Source organism: Carassius gibelio, chromosome B7, assembly GCF_023724105.1.
Source record: "Carassius gibelio isolate Cgi1373 ecotype wild population from Czech Republic chromosome B7, carGib1.2-hapl.c, whole genome shotgun sequence".
In the NCBI taxonomy this organism is placed as follows: domain Eukaryota; kingdom Metazoa; phylum Chordata; class Actinopteri; order Cypriniformes; family Cyprinidae; genus Carassius; species Carassius gibelio.
In genome coordinates, this window is record NC_068402.1 from 31,616,454 (window position 1) to 31,634,153 (window position 17,700).

General features: G+C 35.9%; 1 protein-coding gene across 3 annotated transcripts in view; it reads right to left on the bottom strand.

Moving 5' to 3' along the window:
• Positions 1 to 17,700, bottom strand: part of ank2b (ankyrin 2b, neuronal) — a 182,588-nt gene that overhangs the window by 30,938 nt on the left and 133,950 nt on the right. Inside the window, exons 30-42 of one of the 3 annotated variants that reach the window (XM_052560180.1) lie at positions 16,710 to 16,934; positions 13,867 to 13,965; positions 12,666 to 12,820; positions 12,350 to 12,561; positions 11,718 to 11,925; positions 11,294 to 11,390; positions 10,846 to 11,074; positions 9,294 to 9,419; positions 9,089 to 9,211; positions 8,522 to 8,554; positions 7,983 to 8,004; positions 2,768 to 5,242; positions 278 to 1,819 (exon numbers count right to left, since the gene is read on the bottom strand). In XM_052560180.1, coding sequence (XP_052416140.1) covers positions 278 to 1,819; positions 2,768 to 5,242; positions 7,983 to 8,004; positions 8,522 to 8,554; positions 9,089 to 9,211; positions 9,294 to 9,419; positions 10,846 to 11,074; positions 11,294 to 11,390; positions 11,718 to 11,925; positions 12,350 to 12,561; positions 12,666 to 12,820; positions 13,867 to 13,965; positions 16,710 to 16,934 — 5,546 coding nt within the window. Of the gene's footprint in view, positions 1 to 277; positions 5,243 to 7,982; positions 8,005 to 8,521; positions 8,555 to 9,088; positions 9,212 to 9,293; positions 9,420 to 10,845; positions 11,075 to 11,293; positions 11,391 to 11,717; positions 11,926 to 12,349; positions 12,562 to 12,665; positions 12,821 to 13,866; positions 13,966 to 16,709; positions 16,935 to 17,700 lie in introns of all 3 variants that reach the window. The other 2 variants (XM_052560179.1, XM_052560181.1) reach the window with 2 other exon arrangements.

Here is a 17,700-nt window from a genome sequence, read left to right on the forward strand (position 1 = left end):
TTTAAATTTAACCAGTTCTGTCATAATTTATATTACTGGCTAAAAAACAAACAAACAAAAAACACTATAAATACTAACCAATGCATTTGGTTTTATATAAATGTTGAAATTTAAGTCAGATAAAAAGAAAATAGACAGTCACAAACATAACCCATACATCATAGAAACACCACAAAGAGTTGAAGCATTAGTTACAACACAGAGAAGCAGCACTTTTATCACTGAGGTTCTGAGGCAGATGAGAAAGAGATAATGGGCCCCAAGAGATGGGGGATACCTTGACTTAGGACTTTATCAGCAGGGATTCGTTCCATCTGGGTCTCAACAGGGTTGTCCCATCTGGGCTCAATGACCAAGGAATCCTCAGGGAAAGGCATTTGCATGTCAATTAAAGGTTCACTCTCTATTACTGAGGCATTAATGGTGCTTCTTTCATCATCAGACAAGGCAGCAGCCACATGTTTGTCTTTCTCTGCCTGAGCCAAACTCTCCACTACCTTAGCTGCTTCTTGACTAATCTCTTCAAAAAACGCAATGGACTGTTTGTTTGTGTCCCTTGGCTGACACTTTTTTTGTTTTGCTGGTGTGGAAGTTTGAACTGGCTGACCAGGCTTTCCCCTGACTGGTAATCTTGATGGAAGAGTCTTAGTTGTGCTGGATAGGTGAGTGCTTGTTGGACGATTCTGGTCCTTTTTGGCTGGTTTCTTGGTGGAATCACTTTCACAGAAGCTCTTGGCTTTGGAAGACTTTGTTAAACTGGAGGTTAAGAATGGGCTTGTGTCCGTCTCAGATTTTCGCCTTGATTGAGGTTTTATGGGCAACTTTGACTTTTTGCCCTTAGCAGGTTCAACACATTCAGACCTGACGGAGCTTGCCTTAACAGGGATTCGGGACTTTGGTTCCTCTTCCTCTTTGGAGGTGGACATATCTTTTCTAGCCTTAGATGATTGAGATGCTGCAGTGTAACTTTTAGAGACAGCTTTACTTTGGGATTCTGTCTTTTCAGGGGTTTTGGTTTGTTCTATAACTGAGTGGGGATCTTTTGGTGAGGAATCTGAGGACTCCTGATCTTGTTGGGAATGAGCTGATCTAGAAACTGTTGACACTGCTTTTTGGACATTGACTATTACAGTGTCAGAGGAACCAGGATCAGATACTAAATGTCCCTCACTCATAAATTTGTCTGATTTAACCTCTAACATTGTTGGGTCCTTCTCTAAGATTTTGGTTGAGGCAGAGTCATCCAATTTAATGGGGGTTTTAGCCATTGAAATATCTGACTTTGTACCTGCAGCCAGATCATCCCCAGCATGAGAATGTACAAATAAATCTTTAGCCTCTTTAAGGAGGTCTTCATCCTCCTCTGCTTTTATTTGCAAAGACAGGTTGCAACCAATCTCATTCTCAGCATCATTTGATGCTCTAACAGGTTCATTACCTTCATCTTCTGCTATGCCCTCTACAATGGGTTGCTCTATTTGGTAAAATGCAAACCCTTCCTCCTCGTAACTCCTTTTTGTCATGTCTATTGCACCACTTCTTGTCATCTCAAAAAGTTTTCCTTCCTGGAAAAGGAAAGGATTCTGTTCACTTGTTGGTGTACCATCCTCAGTGGGTGTCCTTGCTGGTGTTGTGTCTGGAGTCGCCCCTTGGGAATGCCGATCTACAGCCAGACCCAAGATTTTTTGCTCTTCCTCTTTGAGTCTTGCTGCAAATGCATCATCATCTTCTCGCATTGAATTCCAGGCGTCTGTCTCTGCTTTTGCTGTAACTCCTCTAGATTCAGTCTTAGGAGGTTCCTGCTCAGCATCATCTTCCTCTGTGTCATCATAAATACATATTTCTGGTTTAAATGTTTCTTTTTTTTCCCCAATAATAATTGGAATAGTATCAGTGTCTAAGCTGTCACTACAAATATCAACATAAAATGTCCCTGGATTCCTCATGTAATCCCCTTTAATCTCATCTGTTACATTAGACTCTTCCTGACTATTTTGATAATTATCTGCCGCCTCCTGCTGTTCATGACTGTACATTTCTTGATTTCCTTTTGATCTTTTTAAGCTTTGCTCTTTTTGTTCATCAGTTATATTTTTGCTATTAGATGCGGTTTTGTTTAGCTGTACTAACTCTGAATCAATATAATTTTTGTCCTTAAATTTCTCACTATGACATTCTTGAAGGTTTGGCATTATGGTATGCTTTTCTGAGACAGACAGAGGTCTCCTCATTGCTGATTCAGCTGAAGAAGCTGCACTGTGGGCCACGGTTTGTTGAATGTCGTCAGATGTTTGTGGGCTCTTATGAATACCTGCTGGAAAAGGAGAGGGAGGTTGTACTTTAATGATCGGTTCAACAGACCGTGCTATCTCTGAGGCTTGTTTGAGTTCACTAAACCCAACATCATTCACAGAGGATCTTTCATTTTTGGATGTATGTTCAAACAATTTGAAGCTTTCATCTCTTGCATCAGACGCTACCAAGGTCTGAAAGGATTCACTATCTTTTCTATTGTCCTTTTTGTCTTTTTCATCTTGCTCCATTTCATCAAATGTTTTTATTTTGGCAGCCATTTTAAACATCTCTTCCTCTGGAGTAATTTTCCTCTGTGTCAGGCCAAACTTCAACTCAGCATCTTCTACTGTCTCCTCAGGAATTACTGATGGCCTAAAGGGAACAATCAGGACCATGGGGTCTGGGGTTTTGGGATTGACCTCATAACTTACCTCTTCAGAACTTGGTGTGTCAGGTGAGAGAGGACTCTTACCCGAACTTGTCATCAGGGAAGTCTGCTCACAACCGTCATCGTCAGCATTACCCTCCTGTTCTTTGAGCATTCTACTATGCAAACTGTCTGGGGGGATTTCAGGGGCTTTGGAGGATGTCAGGGGCCCTGTGGTCACACTGGGTTGTTCTACTGTAGGGGGAAAAACCAGGTTGGTTTTCATCTCTATGGGGCTGCTTTCTAAAGAGTCACGGCATGGGGATTCTTTTGTTGGACTAGGCTCAATAGAGTCTGGGGTTTTATGGGAAGAGTCGTCTTCCATCAGTGGACTATCCTCTAAAGAGTCCTTGTGGCTAATAGTAAAAGAATCATCAGCTACTGGACTAAGGTTCTCTGAATCTTGGTGTCTAAGCGGTAGCACTAAACCACCATGATCCTGTGTAGCTGCCCTTGAGGCCAGAGAGTCAGCAGAGGTAGGTATTAATTGACCATCAAAGGATTCCTCATCGCTCAAAAAACACTCTAGTGTTTCAGATGTTCTTTTCGTCAGTTTTCGAGATTTAGATGGTTTGGATGACACAGAAACAATGTCCTTATCCACAGAAGTTTGTTCACCCTCAAAGTTCAGCCCCCTATTTCCAAGAGGAATAGACACAGACTCACTTTTTGTTGGTTCATCCACTGCTTTGCTCAATGCTGGATGAACTGTAGTTTCAGATGCCTGTTCATTGGTTGTCTTCATCTCAGTAGAAAAGGAAACAGATATTTTACTTGTCTTGACTTTAGGAGTGACTGCTACTGATTTTGAGGTCTTTGCAAGTATAGACTGAGCTGGTTTTTTCGGTGATAATGAGAGGCTCTCAGGGCTTGTTTCTGGAGTCTCAGCCATGCCCTCATGTTTGTAACTTTCCTCAGAACTCAATGGGGCTTCCACTTCAGCAAGGCTTGCATTGGGCGAGTCAACCAATGCTGCATGTCTAATGCTGTCAGAGCTGTCATCAAATGCAATGTTCTCTGTACCGTTGTCAGGTAAAAGATCTCTGCACTGATCTGACGAATTTTGAGGAATTGTTGTTGCCATGCTTGAGTGAGTAAAAGGACCTGCTGACACTATTCCAGAAACCACAGCCTTACCACTCTTTTCCTGTGGACATTGATGACCCCTTTGACTTGCTTCTGTATCTTTTTCAGTGTCTTCAGATTTTTTTATGTGTGGACAAGTTTTGACTTCTTTTTCTTCATGGTGATCTTCAGGCTTTAAAACATCAAGAGACACGTCTTCATGTGAGGGTGCTTGGGCAAAACATTGTGACTTTGTGAGGATAGCCTCTGGTTTACTCACTGTAGTGTTTTCTGTTTTGGAAGGACCTGTGTGCTCAAAGAGCCCAGCCTTTCTTTTTGAGGGGTCTTGGCCAGTTTGAAATGCTCTCATTAGTTCTCTTACAGACATGGTTTCTTCTAGTCTCACAGGCTCAGAGCCTGTTGACCTAGCAGGAGACTGTTTCTGGGGTGAAGAAGTCTGTTTTTTCATGCCTGATGTTTTCTGATCTTTCACAACAGAAGATGCTTTGGATTCTGTTGCTTTATATGGAGGTTTTTGGCCTGTTTGTTTTTTCTGACCTTTTTGTTCTTCCTCTACTTTCTTTTGAAGAGCCTTAACTTTCTCTTTGATGGAACCGATTGGTGTCTCCTCAACCACTGGTGAAACAGGAGACTTTTTCTGATCTCCAGGGACGGGTAGAAAGGCATGCCCTTCGGAAGACTTCCCAGTGCTTTTACTAACAATACTTTCTTTTGTGCTAGATGAGTGGGTTTCATCTGTGTGTCCTTGAGGTCCTTTTCTTCTTATTGGCTTTTTTACATCTGTTGTATGGGCCTTAGTGTCTTTTGCCACTGTTGGGACTATTTTCCGACCACCTCTGCGCAGAACAACCTCAGTGAACCTTTGCTGTGATGGAGACTCTTGGGATTCAGGCTTAGATGTATCAGACACATCCAATAAGTATTCCTTAATTTCACCCCTGGGACCAGTCTCTATGCCAGGCCTGTCCCTAGCACCCTTTGGTCTCTGTGATCCTCTGTTGACTCGAACTTCCTTTAGAAGTGATTCTTGAGATTCAAATGCAGCCATCATTTTTGCCTCTTCGATTTCACTTTCTGTTAGTAGAACCCAGCCCTCATCCTTCCTATATGGGTGGCTGTCTGTTTTTGCAGACTCTTCCTTGTCACATGTTCCACTTCTCAGAATTTCACTAACTTTTTCCAAATCCTCTTTGACTTTTTCCATTATCTCAAAAGGCTCTGCTGACACCTCCTCCACCCCCTTATCTAAATAATCCCCTTGCATGGGACCTGCTTTCTCTGAGGAATCAGTAGTCAGAATAACAGTCATTTTGATAAGGTCTTGTTTCATCTCTGACACTTCAGAGAGTAAATCTGGACTTGCTAGGGCAGGGGAGTCTCGGATTAGTTGTGTTTTCAGGAATGATGTTTCAGTTGTTTCAGTGTCTTCATCATCTTCCATTTGGGTGACATTTAAGGAGCAAATTAACCAAAATTTAAATTAAAGGGACAGAGATTGGAAAAGGAGATAAGGGATAAATTCAAGTTTCAAGGACCAGAAGGCTTCAAGATGACAAAAAACTAAGTGGATTGTGGGATAATGAGTGGTGGAGAGTCTACTGGACTCATGGGAAAATAACAACTGCAAAGCAAATACTAACCAAATCTTAAAGACAACAGAAGTATAAGCAAGTAACTTGCTTATTCACATTTGGTTCAACAGCACACTCACACACAAACAAAAAACAAACTAACGCAATATTTCCAAAAGGGACACAAAAATAAGCCAACCCAAACACTTGTACATGTACTGAAGAACAGTGACACAAAGTAGACATTGCTCATGTAGAACTCATGACTACAGAAGAAAGAAAAAGAGAGAAAGAGAGAATGCAACTTACTAACTTGTTTTTTTTTTTTTTTTTTTCAAGAAAGCCAGTGATATGCAACTAAAATGCAATGACAAATAAATAAATAAATAAATAAATGTGTTTTTAGAATGTGGAAATAAATGCATTTGAAAAACAACATAAGCTATATTCTTTTAATCATAATTGAAAGTGTTTATATATATTAGTAGTGGCAATGATGAATAGTGTTAAACAAAGAGCAGTTATGAAAAATCATTCACACACACAAGACAGCATTCAAAATACTCTGTTTAAGCTGTTATTTCCTTAGTAAACTAACATGTTAGTGTATACTAAGGTAAATGTTGAAATAAATCTGGATTCTAAGTTTTACTTATACCTAAACATTAACCTCATGTATACTATACTTATAGGTCACATTACATAGTGTGGTGATTTGATATTGTCTAAAGCAATAGTAAGAAAACTGTACAATTTTAATATCCAACTGATAAAGCAACACATCTAATAAATAAATGCATACAAACTGTGCAATGACTAGTTTAGCTACAGGTTTATATCATATGCTCACTTCAGTGTTTTGTACATTCTTACAGCATATCAATAGAGGGAAGAGTATTGCTAGGCTGGCTTATTTTTTTTTTTTTAAAGGCACTAAAAAGGTACTAATGAGGGTGACTCATACAGATTTAGATGGAAATCATAATTTGCTTTGCAGATTGTTATTGTGCAATGGAAGGGAATAGGGCTCTAAAACAATGTTGAAAACATAAACATCACCACAGTATGAATGAAATTCACATTGTACATAAAAAGTGACTATTTAAAACCCCTCCTTCTATCATGATCCATAAACCGATCAGAATGATTCTTACATGAAAAAGAAAGCTACACTCACTATCACCTTAAATAGGAAAATGGGAAACCACAGCTCTGCACATGTTTCCCCCTTATTCAACATACTAGATTAGGGTCATGAGCTTGTTAGAAGAGAGCCGAACTATACTGTGTGAGATAAGAGAAACATACAAAACATGTAGAGCAATGGTTCCCCAGACCCAAAAGAATAGTTCACCAAAAATAAAAAAATAATCCACAAGTAATCCATACAACTCCAGCCCATCAATAAATGTCTAGTAAAGTGAATATCTGCATGTTTTTTAAAAATAAGTCCCTAATTAAGACATTTTTGACGTTTTTACTTGTTTAACCACCTCTATACATAATATTGCTTTCTCTAGTTAAAAAAGACATTTCGTCTAAATCAGGAGAGAAATACCCAAAGATCAAGAACAGTTTAGAAGCAAAATCAGTCCAAAGCAATTCAAAACAAATATGTCACTGGATTTTGATGTGAGAAGACAACAATGGATGGGCTTTTTGAATGGAGGAAGTGTTATTATTGTTTATGGACTCGTATTTTGACCAGAAGCAATGGTTTGAAGTTAAAATGCCTTAACAAAGGGTAGATTTGATTCTTACATGCATGCAGCTTTTTACTTCACAAGACCTTAAATGATGGACTAGAGTTGATGCAAGTGATGCAATGTTAAATTTTGACATGTTCAATTTTGGGGTGAACTATTCATTTAAAAACCACTGGTTGAGTAGTCATTATAAAATGGGTGCTTTTGTGTCTCAAATGGGTATATTAATTAACATAGGACAATGCAATTAATTACCACTTAAAGATAGATGTTAGATAGAATGTTTAAAAGGACACTACATAACTTTTGTGCTCTAGAGGTTAATAAACAAAATAATTGCATCTTGTGAAAAACACTGTAGCCAGAGCTACTTTGCATACTGTGCTACTCCTTAGCATCCTGCTCGGTCTAAAATAGTACCAATACAAACATTATAGGTGTACCTTAGTGAGTCAGAAAAAGACAAAAACATGTTTGGGTAGATTTATTCATAATCTACCTAAAGTCATATAAAGTAAACAAAAAAATTGTGAACAAAAAAGTTACATAGTGTACCTTTAAAGTCTTATAGAAATTGACTGTTAAAATGTGCTTTTTCAATAGCAAAAGGAACCCATTTTATATATTTTATATAGACTCTTTATGTTTATAATGTAATATAATGTGAAAGAAATCTGAGAATCATTACCCTGAAGCTAACATTAATTTTAATTTAACTGAGAAAAGTATTTTACAACAGGCAAATAGTTAACTCACTCAGACACAAATAATTGTTTTTGGAATGTTAATACCATGCTTTGTAAGTTATTTTACAGTGGTGACATTCTCAGTTAGTAAGTTAAGTGGAAAGGTGCCCCGTGCAAGAAAAAAATAGTTTAGTTAAACTAGACTTCTTACATTTCTCAAGTGTCCGGCTTGTCTGTTAAAAACAACAACAACAACAAAAAAAACAGGTGAAGAAAATTCAGTTGTATACATGCTATGCATTAACAGACATACATATTTTTAGCTTAAAACTGCTAATTTACTTTCTGATTTCATGCTATTTGACCCCACATAAGTTGTCTGGATGCTGACATTATATCTACTGTATCACTGCTGGTGCAGCAAACAATATATAGCTATGAGAAAATGTGTGTAAACCTGTTATAATGATATGTATTTTATGCATCAAGCCATTGCTACTAAAAACAAGCAAACAATCAAAATAATAATAATAATTTAAGGGGCCATACATGAGATCCTAAGGGTTTCAAAACATTTTCTAAGTAATACTGTTCACACAACAGCTTTTGTCTGTGCACTAACAAAATGCTGTTAGTACTACTCATAATACTGTAATTAAAGCCAGTGAGACTGCAGACTGGAGTTTTAAACTGAGATAATGGAGGAAAGCAAAAGACATTTTGTCAATTAAAGTGCAAAATTGCAGTTACCTCCTCATCAGGTTCTTGTTCTGAATCTGATTCCTTTGAGGAGCAAAAAGCAGCAAAAGAGGCAGAGAGCGCCGGGAAGATAGAAAGGACAGAAGTACAAGAGAGACAGAAGGGGACAGAGAGAGCAGGCAAAGCAGTTACCAAAGCAACAGAACATATCTGAAGCCAGCCAGTGAGGTGTGACAAGGGTTAAGTACAACAGAAATGCATGAAAGCATTTATCAATTTTAACCCCAGTACACTGCAATATTAAACAAGGAAATAAAATAAAGAAATAGAAGGAAAATGTGGCACTAATGATGAGGCTTTCCAAATAACCACAGCAATGATATGTGTAATAGTCTAATTAAATGCTGTGGTGCTTCATCTATGTCTGATAATGTTACTCACTTATATAAAGCTATGTAGATATTGTGGCCTGAAACAATCATATAACAGCAACAAAATGAATGTAATGCATGCAAACCTGCCATAAAAGCTGACAAAACACAAAATAAATGGAAATTTCAGTGGACAATGCACTTTGCAGCTCTGTAATGTCAGTAATAGCAAAGGCCATTAACTTACCTTTGAGTAAACTGGCAGGGTGATGTTTAAATTGCATATTGCACTATGAGTCAAAGTCCTGTAAGATCTTGGTTCTTTTGTGAAGGACAAACGTCCACAAGGCTCTTGAGCGTTGTCTCGTATCTACAAGTGATTTACCAAGTGTGCAGTTAAACCAGTGTATGAATCAAATTCTTATTCTTCAGATGTATCATAGTTGACTTACTTTGATAAAAAGAGCCAGTCGATTCTCTTTAAAGGCATAGAAGCTGAAGACATGATGCTGGCCACTTTTTGTTAGAGGAACCAGGTTTCCAAAACAGTCTACATAGATTGGTTTACCTTCTAATACCTAGAATGCAACATAACATAACGATAACAGTCTCTTTGTTAAAAAAGCATTCAAACGTGTGTATGTGTGGTTGGTAAATAATTTCCTAAATGCTGATGGTAATCAATTTTGGAGAGAATGTATAATATTCTTTTTATAGAAATCATTACTAAATTATATACTGCAAGAGCAGGATGATCACGAACCATGTGACTAAGAAAATAACATGTTGATTAATTTGAGGGGAGGAGAACAAAGTTAGGATAGCTACATCCTAAACTAAAGAGAGTGTCTAAATAACTGCTCAGAACCAGAACCAGCCATCTACTGTAGTTGTCTAGTCTAATTTAAACTTTGCCCCAAAGCTTAAGTTTCCCACTCATTTACAAAATGGTTTGTTCAGGTCAGGTCTGTGAAATAGATATTTTTCAAGTCTGTACAAAGCCATTTTTTATCTGTCTTTCCTTCTTTCTTTCAGCTTGTTAGACGTGTGTTAAAATTCACATGTACTAGAATGAATAAAATATATATTTTTTTAATAAACTACAGTCTTAAAAGAGTACAGTATTTAAAGAAAATGTTTATTGTGCTCTGTGCTTACAAGTTAATGTCTTAATCTTTTTATCTTACTAATAAATAGTGATTTTACTGTACTATTATTCTAGGTGGTCAACAAAAGTAATATACTTTCAGAGTTGATAATTATGGGAAGTTCAACTGATTGCAAGATGATTCATTTGATCAGCTGTAAGACAATAAATTTGTTATTATCTCAAATTCTCTGTAATTTAAATGTTCCCTTATAAATATGAGATGGGCTTGAAGCTGCTGTAAACCAGTATTCATTAAAAAAAAAATATAAAAAAATAGACAGTTTATTCTGTCAAGTTGCATCAAGTTACTAAACACTTTACAGTTTTTTTTTTCAGTTAACACTGCAGCTGTGAAAAAAGTTGAATTCCAGTTCCAAACAACAATTCCAATTAGTTTATTAATTAATGTAAGCATTCATGGTATACTATTTTGTAAGGAACACCTCTTTATTTGTGGTAAAAAAAAGAAAGAAAGAAAAAATCACTGCAAATAGTCTAAAAATTATAAATAATAATAATAATATTCACATGTAGTTTCTCAGAATGCTCCAAATGGTCAGAACCAGCTGATAATTACTTCCCTTCTGGTAATAACTTCCACCTTCATTTAATGTGTGTGGTCTCTTGAAGCTTGTCGATCAAATAAACCAGCCACATTTTTTACAAAAATAATGTGGTTAAAAGGTATGTGTAATTGAAATTACTTCATTAAAAATAAAACTCCCAAACAATTACTATTTAAGGCAAATTGGTTGGGAAATACTAGTTTAGACAATACAATACCGAGAAATATCTACCTGGGCTACACTGAAGTATATTAAAAAGAATCCAGTGTAGCAATACCCATGACTGACCTCCACATCTCGGCTACGTGCCACTTCTGTGAAGTTCTCTTGCTGCTCCAAAGTTTTGTCCATTTTATCGTCAGTCATACAGAAACAGCGCAATCGAGCCTCGATAGGGTCATGTGTTTTGGCAAAGATGACGAATTTGGCCATGTAAGGTACACAGATGATCTCACGATACACCTGAGTGGCGAAGTTCACCGACTCCTGAACCTGCCTGCAGTCTATAAGCCAGAATCTAATGAAGAAAATATAGGAGATATTGGTGCAATTTAATCAATTAATTCATTAGTTTATTGACTGTTTGTTTGATTGTGGGCTTCACTGAGGATTAGGTTTTAACGGGAAAATGTGTAATTCAAAAACAAGGAATACTTTCAAATCAAAAATACATAATAGTATGCATTTAACATAAACTGAGTAATGCTCTACCAGGCAATGCTTGTAGATAAAATACCTGGCAGACACATTTGTCGTGAAAGACACACAGTCACTGGTGAATGTTAATGGTGTAGTCCCAGTGATATCCTCCCACTGAGCAGGAGTGGTCCCACCTAAACATGCAAAAAAATGGTCTTTGGTTACAAAATTCAAATATGTTTATAAATTAAGCAACAATGTTTGTACAACAATAACAACAATGGCATATTATAAACATTTATAACCAGAAAATGGTAATTATTTTTATTTCAAATCAGAAGTACACCATTAAGCTCAGTGCAAGTAGATTATTATAGGCTCTACATGACTTAACATATGCAACTAGTTGTACACTGTGCTACAGTGTTACGCTTAACCTTTAATACACTTTCGATGCATATTGTGCTACAGAATGAAGAGCATTTTGTTTGGTTTCTGTACATTCCTGTGTACTTTCTTACCTGTGATGCTGCATAGCAAACGTAATGTAGGAACATCTCCACCTCCAAAGCCGCCATGGATTGGGTCAGCGGAGCTCTTTGGGATAGGGATGGTCATGGTTATGGGTTTATGGAATTTCCTCCTCCGTGGTTCCAGAGTGACTATAGGGCTGAATGTGGCTTTATTGCCCAAATTCTTCCTCACTACATCAATACTCATTGGTTGAGCCTGGCCAAAAAGCAAAGGCAATAATGATACAAACTATCATAATAAACCCGAACAAAAATTACAATTCTGTCATCATTTTCTCACGTTGTCCAAAAGAGTATATGTAATACATTTTATCAAACTAAATATTTCTTTCTGAACCTACTTTTTGTAATGTACTCTGTTTGATGACTTTAAATGATCTTTTCAGAGTAATTTCTCCAAATTTGATGTGTAATTAATTAGATTAATTAATCACCACATCATGTAATTAATTAGATTAAAAATTGTAATCGCTTACCAGCCCTAAACATTACCATTATTATGTTATAGCTAAATGAACAGCAATTACTGACAAATAAAGGAAAATAAAATAAAACTAAAATACAGCTGTGTGCACTATGATTCTACACTTTAATATTTTTTTATTTAATCTCCATGCTACCTGTAGGCCAACACGGATGCGTTTAGTGAGAGCTCCCTCTGGGAAGACAGCCTGTACTTGAGGGACCACAGTGCTACTCAGAATACCACCTTCTGGACCAATCAGATTACTGTCTTGCTTAATTCGTGACACCACAGCAAAATACTGTGGAAAGTCTCGAGTGATAATGCGACAGATTCGCTTTTTCTCCAACTCTTCTGGTGGGTCTAGCCCTAAAAAAAACAAAAAAAAAAAAAAATGTTGTACATAATGTATAGAGCAGCCAATAAGACATGCAATGCTATGCTTATATGTAGATGATGTGTTTTTTTCTTACCCTCATCCATGCCGTTGAGGATCTGGTTGAGCTCTTCTTCTGTGTACTCACAATGATGCTCTTTCCAACTCTCTCCCGTTTCACTGCGTAAGATCACCAGCTCCCTCTCTTTTCCTCTTAGAGCCGCAAAGTGAGGGATCTCCACAATCACCGGCCTAACACCCAGCAGGAAGTTAAAGAATGTTATTCATAAAAACGTGTAAGTGTGTGCGTTCATGTGTTTTGAATTCTATGTACAAAGTCTATATATCTACCATATTATCTACAGTTAAGCTAATAATTTTAGCTCTGAAATCACTGTAACAAATGATCTTGAGAGGCTTGCTGTTTTAATGTAATGCATTTGGTATAAAAACATTCAGGAATGGGAATTAGATATTTCCGATTACATTTACTTTTCACTAATTCAGTAATAGTAACTGCAAAGATTAAAATCAACTGGAGCCAGTAAAGTTTATATCATGCAGGTTATGCATTAATAATGTGTATTGTATTGTATATTATGAAAAGCAACTGGACTTGGCTTTCAATTCGTTTTAACTTAATTGCTGAAACACCTTGATATGCCCAGATATCTCTTGATGCAAGTCTAAATACTTCATTAAAATTCTACTGGACATGCCTACTAGACTGAGGCCTAATGAGTAAAAAAAATAATAATAATCACAAATATACAAAAAGTATTTGCCACATATAGCAATATTCATATTATATTGATACCTAAAAATGCACACAACCACTGAAATTCATGCTGCAACAAAAGTAGCTCAGCAAATGGCATAAAAAAAAGGATGAGCACATAAAGCTGGGTACAAACATTCATCTAAAGGAGCTAAAGGAAACACATGATTTACAACACATTTCACTACAAATAGTATGACAATCACTACAAATAGTGTGATTTTGGAATGTTTTGATCATGAATTCCCAAACCTGTGAGATTTTGATAGCGATGTATGTAAGTATATCCACAATTTGTTAATCAGTTTCAACAAGTTTGGAAACACTCATGAGTAATCAAGACTAAAATGAAAAAAAAAAAAAAAAAAAAAAAATGACACTAAGGTTCACATATGGTACCATACACTACTATAAAGAGACACTTTACAAGCAGAATACAACCAAATACAACACAATTTAAAAGAAGATAAAGTGGGGTGTGGGACTGGCATCCATCGGTTGTTTTATGTGTTACTCCTACCCCAGAAATTTTGTCCCTGGTGGGCCCAGTTGCAGAATGCGGCTAACCAAACTCTCACCCTCATTCAGAGGGGGTGGGGCAGTAGGGAGGTGGAGCTTACTGTCATCCAATAGCAGCAGTGAGAAAAGAGAGCATAAATGGGATATTGTCGAGTTTCCTGTGTAGATCCATTTCCATTTAGAATAGAGAAGTCAGAAGAGCTTTTCCTTATGGTTATCAGAAAAGAACTGTAAAATCTCTAGTTTTTGTAATACATATGATTATTTTGACAAATTCTGCATGATTTATTGTCAAATGCTGGAATTTTTTAATAAAATAAATCAGCAAATAAATCAGCAATATTATTTTGTTGTTGATATAAATGTAATAAGCAACTAATATTATAGTTATCTCCTAGTTTAGTTTCTTAAAAACCATGCTAAAAGCCTGTTCCATGCAAACTCATTGGAACTCCAATGACTCATGGGAGCATTAAAACAGAAACATCATTATTACAAATATTTTCAAAAGTTCATTTTCCTAGAAAATCTGAAATGTTCCAAATATTAATTACTATATTATTTAACTATTTGCTTACATCAAACACGTTCATGCTAGTCTCCAGTTGGGATTTTGTTTGCATTCAAATATATATTTGACCCCTGACCCTGGACTAAATTTATACATACTGAATAAATAAGCTTTCCATTGATGTATGGTTTATTAGGATAGGACAATATTTGGAAGATATACTGTAAAACTATTTTAATATCTAGAGTCTGAGGGTCCTAAAAAAACTAAAATAAAGTCCTTAGCAATGCATATTAGGTTTTGATATATTTATGGTAGGAAATTTACAAAAAATATATTTGTAGAAAATGACCTTTATTTAATATCCTAATGATTTTGACATAAAAGAAAAATCTGTAATTTTGACCCATACAGTGTATTGTTGGCTAGTGCTAATTCTACAAATATACCTGTGCTACATATAACTGGTTTTGTGGTCCAGGGTTACATATATGTACTGTATAGGTATATTTCTTAATTAGGTTTATTATTACAATATGTTTTTGCCTATAAATGTATAAATTTTTTTACACTAGATTTTCACATACAAATTTGAGTCTGTAACCCTGTCTTAAATAACAAAGGGGGCGCTTGTGAGAACACATTTAATTGAAACAATTTCCCCATTAAACCATGTGCCCCTATGGTACATGAAGGGTCCCCTGATATTAAGTCAAGCTTGTACGTTCTCTCAGTTTCAGAATGGCTAAATTGAAAAACAGTTTTCGACCACTGATGCATAGTAAAAGGCTTCTTCTTTATTGTCCTTGATGGCAAGCAACTGTGTGCTGGGTAACAAGTGAACACAGCTACATCGTAACCTTCCCAACACCCCATGTAACCTGTTTAGTAAATTTATATATTTTCTGTTCCATTTTTCCCACTGTCTGCAGACCAGAGCATTAAGGAAATGCTCTTCCTCCCAAATGGGAGAAGGAAAGAAAGCTACTGAGACCACATCCTGCCCAAAGGAAGGTTCATATGTGTAGAATACATCACATGAACGAACACTAGAATATGAAGATGCAGATGCCATCTTTTTGCGACACTGAGGAATTTCAGTTGATGCAACGACAGTGCATGGGTATTCTTTAGCGACTAGCTGTTGAGTGTAAGTTGGTTGTGCACTTGCTGAGGTGTATTATTGAACTAAATAAGTGCACTTTGTAATGTCCAATATGGTTTCACACTACAAATGGCTGTCCCCTCAAATAAGGCTCTATATAAGGATGTGGAGCAATATCAGACACAGCCCTGTAATTGCAATATATGTAGATTTTCATTAATTAATTGTTAGTCAGCCAGGGAAAAACATATAAAATCATGAAGCAATTTAAGAAAGATAAATTTTTGCTGGTACATTACATTTCACTGCAAGCCATTTAGCAAAATAAATAAATAATAAAAAATTAACAAAGCTTAAGGTGTTGCAACCTTTGTAAATACAGAAATGCAGGAGCAACACCAGCCATTTTGATAGGAGATGAATAATAAAGCAGCAAACAAGTCCATAACAACATTGTACAATATTTCATCAAAGCACTGTTAAAGTTGGAAAAAGTTTTTTTTTTTTTTATATATATACTGCCAACAACATTTTATCTAATTTGGAATTAAAACTAATGTATAGTTCAGTCATAAATCTCTCCTGGGTAGCTGACTGCATCTTTAAGTTGGCAACACAGTAAATCAATATCTATTTCCTTTCTAGTCTTTATTTATTTCCACCCCAACTTGGTCCAAGCCTTTAGCCCTCCTCCACCCCAGCACCACCTTTCTAGATCTGCTTCAGGGGTTCCCCTTATTTTACACTGAAACAGTAACATGTACCCATTGCAATTCTAAGTATGTTTCAGTATTAAGTAAAAGTGGAAATGTATACATTAAAGCTGAAATATAGATTTTAATTAAATGTGTATTTTTTTAAATCAATCAATTTTGTTCGAGGGGTATACTCATAAACAAATATTTTATCACGTTTGCTGAAAAAACATTTTAATTTTTACTTTAGTCTATTACCCACCCCTAAATGTCACTTAAAACAAGAAAAGTGTGATGGGTCATTTAACATGTAGATTAGACTGCCTTTTGAGATCTTTTATACAGAAATGTTTCCAGTGTAGACCAGTGCACCAGACTACTTTCAGAATTGATTAAAAATTAGCATGTTATTTTATGATAATTTAATAGTCAATATAAAAAGATAACCTGTTCAGATTTTAAATCGTACACATTATTTTGTGTCTAAATTGAACTAACAGTTCGATCTACCAAACAAAACAATAGCTGCTTACCCAAGGAATTGAGCTCCAGAGGGTCCAACCTCAATTAGCCTGCTAGCTAGACCGTCACCCTCAACCATGGGGGGCATGGTGGCCAGTCGGTGCCTTTTCACGAGTCTACAGGTGACTCGAGTAGGGGCACTGCATTTCCGTGGTGGAATGATCAGCCGTAGACCATTGTGGCGGCATCCACGCATGGCACCTCCACGGGCATCCACCATGAAGCTGACTAGAAAACTGCATTGAGGATGTACAATGTTAAAATGCATTTTAAAAAGGCACCATATCTTCAGATGAAGTAAGAGTTTAGTAATGTTTAATAAAGAACCACTTTAATGAAAACCATATTCATGTCATGAAATCACAAGTCACTTCAAAGGGTGATCATGATATTCCAGCCTGGTATTATTTAGTAGGTATTAGTATGTAACATTTACAGGTACAAATATATTTTTGTATGTTTGAATAGATACTGAAATGTACAATAGAGATGGACTCACAACATCTAAAATGTAAACATTATTTGTGTATTTACCTATAAAAACTGTAATATTTAAATAATAATTACTATATTATTTAACTATTTGCTTACATCAAACACGTTCATGCTAGTCTAAAAGTTTAAAACTAAACATAACAACTGTTTATAAAAAGAATATATACATTTAAATTATAAATATAAATGTAATATTTGTATCCTATGGCAAACACATGTAAGTCATAGTTAAACAATTCCAAAAATCGTATTAATTTTTATGCTTTAAAATGACGGATTTATTAAGATACATTTTGAATCAAGTTAAACTAATAAATTAAATGAGCAACTGGCATAAACAATTTCAACTGAAATCATAACCTCCATGATCATAAGTACAATATCAAGCATTAACTCCATTAATTTTATATTCATAAATAATGGTTTGTAAATATGTATGCCTATACAGTTTTCATGTGTAGTTAGCAACATTTTCAGATACAATCAATATGTTTATATTGTACATTT